This window comes from Vombatus ursinus, unplaced genomic scaffold, assembly GCF_900497805.2.
Source record: "Vombatus ursinus unplaced genomic scaffold, bare-nosed wombat genome assembly UNPS02006874.1, whole genome shotgun sequence".
Lineage (NCBI taxonomy): Eukaryota > Metazoa > Chordata > Mammalia > Diprotodontia > Vombatidae > Vombatus > Vombatus ursinus.
The window spans coordinates 7,598,224-7,611,460 of NW_020946652.1; the positions used below are offsets into that span (position 1 = coordinate 7,598,224).

Sequence of the window (13,237 nt, forward strand, 5' to 3'; positions counted from 1 at the left end):
TTGAGCAAACCACTTCACCTCTGTCTGCCTCAGTTTTCTCCACTATAAATTATGGATAGTAACAGCACCTCCCTCCTAGGCTCTTTGGCAAGGTCAGATGAGACAATATTTGTGATGTGCTTTGTAAATTGTAAAGTACGATAGAAATGCTGTTATTACTTTTTTTTCTCCCCAAGCACCAAGCAGTCACTGCCCAGAGCACATGCCATGAACTTTGGTAGCTGCATCCTGCCCCCAGGATAACATAGGAGTCGCCTGTTTCGCTTTGATAGCCCTATACACATTGGTCCTTCATTGGACATTGCTTTGCATCTCTCTGAGATCCAGCTGCACACAAGCTCCTCTCTGCTCCTCGTTCTTGACTCTGCCCCCCGTCAGCTGTACACCTCCCGGCTCAGTGTGTCCTCATCCGCTGAGACACAGCATCACCACCTTGTTTTCTGGGCAGCCTTTGCTGATGCCTCTGGCTGCAGCCCCTCACAGCAGACTCTTGTGGTTCTCTGGTCCAGGCAGCCTCCGATTGAACTCCTTTGCACATGTATTCATTTGTTCTCTCTATAGTCATCACACTTAGGTGCACGTGCACCGTGTAGCCAAGTGCCAGGCATAAAATGTGGGCTTCGAAGGTGCTCCTGGGTCAGCTGGTCATTTTCCCAAAGCTGTGGCTATAGCAAAATGTACACCTATACAGCTGGAAAGTTTCAGTTCATGTTGCTGACATATGAGAATGTTTTCTATGTTACAACATCCGAATCCTGCCTGTTCCTGTTTTGTTTTAGGTGAATAGTGTATGCTTAGAAGAAGTGACTCATGAAGAAGCCGTGACAGCCTTAAAGAACACATCTGACTTTGTTTACCTGAGAGTCGCAAAGCCCACCAGTATGTACATGAACGATGGCTGTGTTCCTCCTGATGTCACCAACTGTAAGTTTAGTCACTCCATGGAAATTTTATAATGGGGTTAATAGACATTTTGTTTTGATTCTTCATTATTCTTGTTCACGAGGAATATTAGACATCACCTAAAATATTCCTTAGGTAAAGTCACATCCAGTGCATTGATGCTGCCATTTTCATTTGTTATAACCTAGAATTCTTTGGATTATCCCTACGCTTACAAAAATCCAGATCCTTCCCTCAGTTGCTTATCTCCTCTCTATCCTGTTTATAGCTTGCTTTGTCTGTATTTGCTTGTGTGTTGTCTCTCCAAACAGAGTGTAAGTTCCTTGAGGGCAGAGGCTAACATTTGCCCCTTTTGTATCCTCAGTGTAAGCACAGTGCCTGCCACATAGTAGGAACTTAATAAATGTTTATTGGGGGCAGCCAAGTGGCACAGTGGATAGAGCACTGGCCCTGGATTCAGGAGGACCTGAGTTCAATTCCAGACTCAGACACTTGACACTTAACTAGCTGTATGACCCTGAGCAACTCACTTAACCACGATTGCCTCACAAAAAGGAAAAAAATTGTTCATTGACTGATTGATTGAATCCAAAAAAGCAGGAGTTGGGGGCAGCTAGGTGGCGCAGTAGATAGAGCACCGGCCCTGAAGTCAGGAGGACCTGAGTTCAAATTTGGCCTCAGACCAAACACTTAACACGGAGTAGCTGTGTGACCTTGGGCAAGTCACTTAACCCCGATTGCCTCATCAAAAAAATAAATGAATAAATGAATGAATGAATAAATAAATAAATAAATAAAATTAAAAAAGAAAAACCAGGAGTTGCAGTCATGCTATCAAACAAAGCAAAAACAAAAGTTCACAATATAGAAAGAGGTAAATGTGGCAGCTACATTATACTGAAAAGAACCGTAAACAACAAACCTGTATCAATATTAAAATTATATGATCTCAATGCCTTAGCATCTAAGTAAAGGAAAAATTAACTGAACTAATAGAAGGCATAGACATTAATATAAAATTGGGAGAAGATTTCCATTACTCCCTTTTGTTTTGGACAGATAAAAGGAATAATATATAACTGAACAAATTGCTGGAGAAACTAGATCTAAAATACTTGTGTCATCTTCTAAACAGGACTGCTAAGGAATTTCTCCATTCTTTAAAGAAAGAATGACCATGTATTAGGCAACAGACATATTTCAAACAAATGAAAAAAGGCAAAAATAGTAAACATATCATTTACAGACCGTTCAGAATGAAAATAATAATCATTCAGGGGACACAAGCAAAAGACACAGACCTAAATAGAGATTTGGCAATGAAATTCTAAAAAATAAATAGATTAAAGAACAAATTTTAGAATTCATAACTGTAAGAAAATTATAACAATGAAAAAAATGTACCAGAATCTCTGGGATGTAGTAGTCTTAAGGGGAAAAATTATATCCCTGGAAACATGAGCAAAATAGAAAAAAGGTGGCAGAGCCAAGGCAGGGACTTGCCTGAGCTTTCCCAAATGCCCCTTTAAACATCATTAAAATAAGACCTCAAAACAAATTCTGAAGAGGCAGAACCAACAAAAGAATGGGGTGAAACAGTTTTCCAGCCCAAGATAGCTTGAAAGGTTGGTAGGAAAGGTCTGTCTCACTGGGGTGAGAGTGGAGCTCAGTTCATTGCGGGCCATGCCCTGACAAACCAGCAGCAGACCTTGGGGTGACTAAATCTGCAGTGGCAGCTTCTGGAGCTCCCGGCCCACAGATGTAGGGGGTCAGTCAGACAGCTGTTCAGAAGGAAGTTAGAGGGGACCCTTTTCTGGCGTTGGAAGCAGGGCTCTGTTGCATTGCCCATATGAAGTTCTGCGTCATGGTTCCAGGACAAGGAGGAGCGCTAACACCCTAGACCGTATGACTGCAAGGACCCTTGTCACAGTTCCAGGGTGGAAGAGAGCGCTTGTGATCACTCACACACCAAACGACAGGCCAGGAGAGTGGTGACCTCGCCTCTCTTTAGATTAAGCCTCAGGTCTTATCCCCTTGGAAGAACTGAAAACTGACAGACCCCCAGAACTAGCTTTGAAAACAGCGGAAGAAAAACCTAAAGCTTGAGACAGTGCCCCCTTCACCCTGGGAGCAAGAGCCCGATTTTAACAGAAAGTGAGAAGTCAAGAAATGGGCTAGAAAAATGAGCAAACGACCCAAAGAAAACCTAACACTAGAAAGTTACCATGGTGACAGGGAAGATCAAAACATAAACTCTGAAGACAACAGTGTCAAAACAACTACGTGGAAAGCCAGCCTCAAAGAAAAAATGTGAAGTGTTCTTGGGCCCAAGAAGAATTCCTGGAAGTGCTCCAAAATGACTTTTAAAATCGTTAATACAAGAGGTAGAGGAAGAATCGAGAAAAGAAATGAAAGTGATGCAAAAAAAAAAATCATGAAAAGAGTCACCAGCTAGGTAAAGGAGATACAAAAAAAAATAATACTGAAGAAAATAATACCTTAAAAAACAGAATAGGCCAGATGGTAAAAGATGGAGAAAAATTTACTGAAGAAAAGAATTCCTTAAAAAGTAGAATTGGCCAAATGGAAAAAGAGGTACAAAAGCTCATTAAAGAAAAGAATTCCTTAAAAATTAGAATTGAACAAGTGGAAGCTAATGACGTTATGAGAAGTGAAGAAACAGTCAAAACCAAAAGAGTGAAAACAAAAAGAAGAAAATATGAAATATCTCATTGGAAAACGAGCTGACCTGGAAGATTGAAGAGAGAGAAGTTAAGAATTATTAGACTACCCGAATGCCATGATCAAAATAAGAGCCTAGACAGCATGTTTCAAGAAATTATCAAGGAAAACTGCCCTTATATCCTAGAGCCAGAGGGTGAAATAGAAACGGAAAGAGTCCACCAATCACCTCCTGAAAGAGATCCCAAAAGGAAAACTCCCAGGAATATTATATCCAAATTCCAGAGTTCCCAGGTCAAAGAGAAGATATTGTAAGCAGCCAGAAAGAAACAATTCAAATATCATGGAGCCACAGTCAAGAAAACACAATATTTAATAGCTTTTACATTAAAGGATTGGAGGGCTTGGATTATGATGTTCCAGAGGGTAAAGGAGCATCTAAGATTACAGCCAGCAAAATTTAGTGTAATCCTTCAGGGAAAGAAATGGCTGTTTAATGAAATGGAGGACTCTCCAGTCTTCCTGCTGAAAACACCAGAGCTGAATAGAAAATTTGATCTTTAAATACACGACTCAAGAAAAGCATGAAGAGACAAACAGGAAAGAGAAATCATAAGGGATTCAATAAGGCTAAACTGTTTACGTTCCTACATGGGAAGATGATACTTGTAACTCCAATGAGCTTTATAATTATTAGGACTATTAGAAGGAGTCTACATGGACAGGGCATGTGAGTTGACTATGATGTGATATCTAAAAAAAATAAAATTAGGGGGTGAGAAAGAGATGCATTGGGAGAAGGGAGAGGTAAAATAGGGTAAATTATCTCACATAAAAGAGGCACAAAAGAGCTTTTGCAGTGGAGGGAAAAATACAGGGGGTGGTGGACAGTTCTTGAACCTTACTGTCTTTGGAATTTGCTCAAAGAGGGAATAATATTCATACTCATTTGGGTATAGAAGTCTGTCTTACCCTACAGGGAAATAGAGGGGGAGGGGAGAAGAGAAGGGAGGCAGATTGGGGGAGGTGGTAGTGGGAAGCAAAATGCTTTTGAGGGGGAGTGGTGAAAGGAGGGAGAGAGAGAGAGATAAAGATAAACAAGTGGATAGCAGAGTGGGTTACACGATTTAGACAGAGGGCGATACCATAAACAAGTTAGGGGAACGTGGAATTTATCTGTCAGATCTATGGATAAGGGAAGAATTTAGGATCAAATGAAAGATACAGAGCATTATGGAATGTAAAATGGATAATTTGGATTACATTAAGCTAAAAAAGTTTTTGCACAAAGAAAACTGATGTAGCTCAGATTAGAAGGAAAGCAGAAAACTGGGGATTTCTCTGATAAAGGCCTAACTTCTCAAATATATAGAAAACTGAGTCAGATGTATAAGACTACAAGTCATTCCCCAATTGATAAATGATCAAAGGATATGAACAGGCAGTTTCTGGGTGAAGAAATCAAACCTATCCATAATCGTATGAAAAAAATGCTCTAAATCACTATTGTTATTATTATTATAGAAATGCAAATTAAAACAATTTTAAGGTACCGCCTCGCACCTGTCAGATTGGCCAATGTAACAGAAAAGGAAAATGACAGATATTGGAGGGGATATGGGAAAATTGGGACACTGTTGATTGAGTTGGTGAATTGATCCACCCATTCTGAAGAGCAATTTGGAACTGTGCCCAAAGGGAATAAGAATTGGAAATTGAGAGGATATTCATCAATTGGAGAAAGAGTGGCTAAACAAGTTGTGTGGTATATGACTGTGATAGAATACTGTTTTTGGTTTTTGGTTTTTGGTTTTTTTTTGTTTTTTTTTTGGTGAGGCAGTTGGGGTTAAATGACTTGCCCAGGATCACACAGCTTGTAAGTGTCAAGCGTCTGAGGCCGGATTTGAATTCAGATCCTCTTGACTCCAAGGCTGGAGCTCTATCCACAGTGTCACCTAGCTTGCCCCTATTTCCTTTTTTTTTTTTTTTTTTAATTTTTTTTTTTTGCCTTGGAATACTATTGTTCTGTAAGAAATGATAAGTAGGATGCCCTCAGAAAAACCTGGAAAGACTTATATGAACTGATGCAAAGTGAAGTGAGCAGAACCAGGACTTAGGTATAATGATGAAAAAATGCTGTCCACCTCCAGACAAAGAACTGATGAGTTTGAATGCAGATTGAAGTGAATTGTTTTTTAACTTTCTTTATTGGGGGGGATTTTTTTTCTTTGTTTTTTATGGATCTACCAGCTTTCACTTTATTTATTTAATTTTAGTTTTCAGCATTCACTTTTATAAGATTTTGAGTTCTAAATATTCCCCCCTCCCCAACGGCATGCAATCTAATCTAATATAGGCTATACATGTGCAATCATAGTAAACATATTTCCACATTAGTTATGTTGTAAAGAAAAATCAGAACCAAAGGAAAAAACCACGAGAAAGAAGAAGAGAAAACAGTCTGCTTCGATCTGCATTCAGACTCCATAGTTCTTTCTCTGGAGGCGGACAGCATTTTCCAACATGAGACCTTTGGAGATGTCTTAGATCCTTGCATTGCTAGGAAGAGATAAATCTATCAAAGTCAGTCATTGTACAGTATGGCTGTTACTGTGTACAATGTTCTCCTGGTTCTGCTCTTTTCACTCAGCATCAGTCCATGCAAGTCATTCCAGGTTTTTCTGAAGTCCTCTTGCTCATCATTTCTTATAGCACCATAGTGTTCGATTACATTCACATACCACAGCTTGTTCAGCCATTCCCCAGTTAACAGGCATCCCTTCAATTCCCAATTCTTTGCCACCACAAAAAAGATTATCTGTTTTCTTTTACAACATGACTAATATAGAAATGTGTTCTGCATGACTGCACGTGTGTAATCTATGTCAGATTGTTTGCTGTCTTGAAAATTGTTTTTACATATAATTTGAAAAAATATTAATTAAAAATAGAAAATGAGAAAATGAATGAATTGAATAGTTTTTTTAAAAAATAGAAAAACAGAAAATAAAAATAATCACAAAAGAGGAAATATTAAAAACTAGAGTAGGAATAGATTAAACCGGGATCCCTCCCTCTTCCCAAAAATCCCCTAGATAAACATTAGCCAATCTGATTAAAAAGAGGCACAAAACCAAATCAGCAAAATAGGAAATAAAGGAGGTAGAAACACAGTGATACCAGAAGAAAAAAAAAGAATATTCATAAGCTGTTATGCACAGTTGTTGCTAACAAAACCGAGAACACAATAGAAATAGAGAAATAATTTTAGCAATGATAAATACCCAAACAAAAGACCAAATAGAAATCTTCAGTATTCGAATCTCAGTAAAAGAGAATTAACCATAACAGAACCACGAAAGGAAAAACATCTCCTGGGTCCTGATTGACTAGAGAATTCTACCAAACCTTTTAATATCAATACTTTACAAATTTTTCTTAAAAATTGAGAAAACTTACTGTACCAGATTTCTTTTTTGAGACAAATGTAGTTGTAATATGTAAACTAGGAAAAGTTAAAGCACAGAACTGTAGACCGATAAATTTCTTCATGAATATTGCTTATAAAATTTTAAATAAAATCCTGTCTAAAAGATGACAGCTATTCAACCAGGAAATCATTTATCAGGACCTAATTGGATTTGTTCTAGGAATGTATGGGTGATTCAGCATTAGGAAAACAACCAATATAATTATCAATTTTAAAAACAAAAACCTCCCTAACTAAGTGCTTATCTCCAAAGAGATAAACCTTTGACAAAGTACAACACTTTTTTTATACTGCAATCTCTACAAAATATAGGCTCTGGGGGACCTCTGAAAAATAAAATAAAATGCATCCATCTTAAACCAAAAGCCTCATGCATTTGAGATCTTAGCTTTCTCATTAAATACAAGAGTAAAGCAATGAAGAACTGTGTGGATGAAGGAAGAATAGAACTTGCAGACCTCAGATTATATTGTCAAGCAGCAGACATCTAGAGAGATTGAGCCTGGGAACAGACTAGAAAAAGGAGAATCAGAAAGAGTGGAAGCCCCCATGTTCCATCAACCAGAAAACATGAATGACTGTGGAAAGACATCCCTGTGTAAGCATTCTGGCAAAGTTAAGCCAAGCCCAGCACCTTCTGGCACATTCCACTCTACAGTCTTAATGGACATGTGACCCTTACGTGAAAGACCAGAATAAATAAAAGTAATCGTGTGTCTCGTACTGCCGTGGGCAGACGTATTCCAAACCACACGAGTGACCGGAACAGTCACAAAAGACAGAACAGATGAGAACTTTGATTACATGAACCTGAAAAACTTCTGCCCAAACCAAATCGCTTACCCCTAGGATAAGAAGGGAGGGTTTGTGAACAGACAGTTCTCAAAAGGAGAACTGCGAACTGACAACCATCGGGAAGGACGCTCTAAATCACTGATGGTAAGAGAAACGCAGAGCCAGACGATTGGAAGGTTTTGCCACCCCCTAAAAATTGGCTAAGATGACCAAAAAAAAAACAGACCAAAAATGGGAATAGTGTTGGAGGCGCTACAGGACGACAGGCCCACCAGGACAGTCGTTGACAGAGCCGTGAATCACTTACGCAGATAAAGTGACCAGCTTCCTTCCACGCCAAGGAGACTTGGGATCTTGTGGGGCCTCCTTGCTGTGATGGCCAAGCAGTGAAGCAGCACCACCAGGGCTCCATGAGCTGGCGCAGCCAAGGAGATAGCAGACATGATGACTTCCATAACGTCAGCCCTCCACATAAGCGTCAGAATACGGAGACCGCAGCCTCCACACTGCTGGGCAGAGGTGTGAGGACCACAAGTGTACGACTCACAGGCATCTTCTGTGTATTGATCTATTGCTCGTTATCAATGCTGGTTTTTTAAACCTCTTTAATCTTCAAAGAAATGATTTGTTCTATTGGATGGCTTTCTGGGTGGGGGGGGAGAAGCAGCATTGATATGGCACCTACTGTGTATGGGCACTGTGCTGAGTGGTGTCTCCTGACCGTCCTTCTAGTCCCCTTGTCTCACAGCCTTGGATAGAGCACTGAGGCCGGAGTAGTGGAAAACCTGAGTTCAAATCCACCCTCAGACACTTGCTAGCTGTGTGACCTTAGGCAAGTTATGTAATAACCACAGTCTGCCTCAGTTTCCTCATCTGGAAAATGAGGATAATAATAGCACCTACCTGGCAGGGTTGTTGTGAGGATCAGAAGAGATAATGTCTGTGAAAGTACTTAGCCCAGCGCCCAGTACATAGTAGGCACTTAATCAATGCTTGTTTCCTTCCTTCTCCTCTATATTCCATTATTTACCAAGTCTTGTTGATTCTGTTTCTATAAAGTACCCCTCTTGGTTACCTCCTTTTCGCTCCCCTGGCCGCCACCCTCTCTCAGGCCCTCTTCTTCAGCGGGAAGCTTCTCTGTTATCCCTGGATCATCCAAGTCCTGAATTTCTTCTCATTCCATTGTCCTTAGGAAGTAGCCAGATATGGTAGAAGTGCTTGGTTGTCCTGAGTTTCTGAGCTCGGCCTCATCTAGGTCTTCCTGTGCAATCTCATAGTCTTGTTGCGGTCTCAGTAGAGTCGTGGGATGGCCTTGTGGGTGCAGAGGCCCTCACAGCTGAGAGGGCTTTCGTCATGCTCCCCACGATGGAGCCTTGGGGCTGCACCCACGGGCCCCTGCACTCGTGTCTTGCCCCTGTGAATGGGTGAGAACAGCTTCCTGCGTGTCAAGCACTGTGCTGAGCACACAGAACAAAGGCAGTAAGTTATTGGCAGGGCAGGATGAGTAGGGGTTACATCAGGTGTCACCGGAAAGATCCCCAGGAATCCTTGAAGTCTGAGCGTAGGAAATCATCCCAGAATTGTAAGTAGGTTGGTCATAGTGAAGTTTTCTTACTGAGTTAATGAACCAAATAAGCATCTTTCTTACTGTATTGCTCAGCAGTTAGTTCTTTATTTTAATTATTTTTTTTCTGTTGTGGTTTTTCTAGCTTATTCTCAACCTGTGGACAATCACATTAGTCCACCTACTTATTTGGGCCAAACACCAGCATCGCCAGCCAGATACTCCCCAGTTCCCAAAGGGGTGCCTGGAGATGATGAAATTACAAGGTAAGGAGCTGGCATTTCCTATCTCCCTACAGCCCGACTGGTCCATCAGGGTTCATCCCTAAGAAATAGCCAAACCTTGGATTGCTGCGTGACAGATTTCATTTCTGCTTGTTTTATGACAAAAGAAATCCTCGTTCAGCTTGTTAATTAGCAGAGCTTTTCTTTAACATTGCATTGAAAAACCAGGCCGTGTGGTTCTTTTTTAAATTGAATTTTATTTTTTTCGTTAAAACTTGGTTTTCTGTCCCTCTCTTCCACCCTTCGCCCCACCATTGAAAAAGGAACAAAACCCTTATAACAAATAGCCCTCAGTCAGGAAAAACAAAGTCCACGTTGGCCACATCCAGAAATGTCTCCTTCAGTCCACCCGCTCCACCCCCTCCACCTTTGTCAGGGCTGGTGTGGCACTGCACGTTGTTGGAATGGGGGTCCTGGTTCTGGGCACTTTCCTGTCTGTGAGTTCATGCCAAGGAGAGTCTGAGTGCTCGTATTGTTTACTGGGTGGATGGCCTCCTTTAGGGTGTCGCAGCAGTAGCCAGTTTGCCAAGGGCCCCTTCAGCATTTGTCACTCCCTTTTTTTTTTCCTTGGTGGATAACCATGAGGGTGCAACCTAAGATTTCCTTTAATTTGCATTTCTCTAATTCTTAGTGATTTGGAGCAGTTTTTCATAAGACTTAGTGATAACCTGGAAAATTATCTGTTCCTATCCTTTGACCACTTGTCTATTGGAGAATGGCTCTATTCTTACAGATTTCAATTAATTCCTTCTATATCTTGGAAATGAGACCCTTATCAGTGAAACTTGCTGTCAAAGTTTTCCCATGTTACCTATGTCCCTTCTAATTATAACTGCATTTATTTTGTTTGAGCAGGTAGTGTTTATTTGTATGTAATCTCACTGTCTCTTTTCTCATTGGTGACCCTTCTCTCCCTTGTCCCGTCCTGACCCCTCACCTGTCTAAAGAACTGAATGGCATTTTCTTTCTTTCTCCTCTGCTTTGCTTTGGAGATAGGTTGAAAGAATCCATTTGGAGCTTATCTCAGATGGTGGGAGGGGAGGGAGGGTCTGGCTTTGACCAGCTTTCTGCTGGTGGTTTCTGGCCTCATTGCAGCACCTTTATTTTAGCTAACATTAAGCCATTGGTCTGATTTGCTGTAGTTGATTGTCATGGAATCGATCTAGTCAGCAGTTTCTCTCCCTTTTAACTGGTCCCAAGTGCTTTGGATGAGTCTGCTTTCTCATGGAGTTTTAGATCTGCTGCTGCTGATAGAAGGCCCCTTAATGCCCACTTTAGAAAAATGATCTTCCTTTTTTTCCTCCAGACGAATGTTATCATTCATCCTTTGGTAGTGTAATTGGTAGGGCATTGGAGAAATAAATGAAGGTTGACAGTATTGTCCTTTTTATAATATCAGTTTGGCCTACCTGTGATCAAGATTTCTCCAGTTTTTTTATGTCTGTCTTTCTGTAAAGAGTATTTTGTAGCTGTTTTCATATTAGTTTCCTGTGTATGTGTGCTGACAGGTAAACACTCCTAGGTGTTTTATACATTCAGTCAATCAATCAATAAACATTTATTAAGTACTTACATATGTTAACATTTCTGCTTTTTTACATTTGTCCATGAAGTCTTTATGCCCTAATTAATAGATGGTCATCCCTTTTGGTAAAGGTGCCATGCACAACTGAGAATATATATACCTTTCTGATGTCGTTTCATAATCACCAGCGTCATGTCATAAAATTCAGTTCGGATATTTGTTTCTTGTTTAGTTTTTGGTTAGGTGGGTTTTTTTGGGGGGGAGGGGGTGGCATCTGAGAGCTGCACCTTGAGTTTCCTACAGTTATAGTTTTAGTCTTCATTTCTTCTTGTGACTCAGCTTTTCCTTTCAGAATTTAGGTGCCATGTCATTTGGCGCATACATGTTAAATATTGGAATTAATTCATTGCCTATGGTGTCTGTCTGGAAAATGTAGTCAGTCAGGATACTTTTTTTCTTTTCCCTTGCCTTAGATTTTTGAGTACCCCTCCTTTTTTAAAAAATCAGAGCTTAGTATTGTGCCTGGTATGTAATAAGCATTTAATAAATGCTAGTTCGCTGACTGCTTCACTTGGAGATCTCATCAGCTCCCTACCTGTCCTGCCCCAGTCTCTGCTGACCCCCATTCTTGCATCTCCCACTGTCTTTCAGACAGCTCAGATTGGGTCTCCTGTAGACATCTTAAACTCACTATTTCCTGAACAGAATTCATTCTCTTTCCCCTTGAAGGCTCCCTCCTCCTACCTTCCCCCTTACCTTAGAGGGCACAGGCTCCCAACCTGGGAGTCGTCCTGGACTTCTCACTCTCTCACCCTTCAGATACAAGGCCTGTCCATTTAAGCTCTGCAGCCTCTCTCAAATACGCCGCCTTCTCTCCTCTGACCTTCCTCACCTCACACCTGGATTATTGTGATAGCTGCTGGGGGTCTGTCTACCTCAGGTCTCCCCCCACTCCAGCGCATCCTCCATTCAGTCACCAGAGCAACTTCCCTGCAGTGTAGGCATGACCATGTCAGCCCCTGCTCAGTAAACCCCAGTGGCTCCCTGCTACCTCCAGGAGCAAATGCAAACTGCTTACTTTGTCCTTCAGTCCTTCGTCATCCACCCCCTCCTCTCTTTCCAGTGACCTCAGCCTCCTGGCAGTTGCACAAACAGGGCCCTCCAGCTCTGACCTCCAGGCATTCTCTCTGGCCGTCCTCCAGGCCCAGAATAGTCTCCTTCCTCTTCCCTGGCTTCCTTTAAATTGGAACTAAGAGGAGGACCTGAGTTCAAATCCAGCCTCAGACCAAACACTTGACACTTATTAGCTGTGTGACGCTGGGCAAGTCCCTTAACCCCAGTTGCCTAAAAATTAAATAAATAAATGAATGAATGAATGAATTGGAACCTAGGTCCCACCCCCTCTTCATTCCAGTGCCTTCCCTCTGCTCATTATCTCCCATTTATCCTGTATGTGGCTTGTTTGTAATTTGTGTTGTGTTTAATTGTCATCTCCCCTGTTAGACTGTGAGCTCCCTGAGGGGCAGACCCCACTGTTCAGTGAGACCTAGTTCAAAAGATCTCTAGTGCAGTTCGCACGGGGACCTGCGCTTGACTCTCACATGTTTTTAAGTTACTTGGAAGAAAACATTTGCAGCATACTTAGGAAATTTTCAGGTGAGTCTCCTAGATCTGCTTCCCAGAGTGATCAAAGAAAAGAGAAAAGGAACAATCTGTACAAAAATATTTATAGCAGCTCTTTTTGTGGTAGCAAAGAAATGGACATTGAGGGGATGACTGAACAAGTTGTAGTATATGATTGTGATGGAGTCCTATCGTGCTGTAAGAAATGACTTAGGGAAATTGAGAGGATGCCCATCAATTGGGGAATAGCTGAGCAAGTTGTGGTATATGAATGTGATGGAATACTGTTGTGCTATAAGAAATGATGAGCAGGCAGACTTCAGAAAAACCTGGAAAGACTTGTATGGACTGATGCTGAGTGAAGTGAGCAG

General features: G+C 41.2%; 1 protein-coding gene across 10 annotated transcripts in view; it reads left to right on the forward strand.

Moving 5' to 3' along the window:
- Window positions 1–13,237, forward strand: part of DLG1 (discs large MAGUK scaffold protein 1) — a 228,090-nt gene that overhangs the window by 174,021 nt on the left and 40,832 nt on the right. For all 10 annotated transcript variants that reach the window (XM_027848791.1, XM_027848793.1, XM_027848795.1 and 7 more), the window contains 2 exons: window positions 780–924; window positions 9,580–9,700. In XM_027848791.1, the coding sequence (XP_027704592.1) occupies window positions 780–924; window positions 9,580–9,700 (266 nt within the window). The remainder of the gene's footprint in view (window positions 1–779; window positions 925–9,579; window positions 9,701–13,237) is intronic.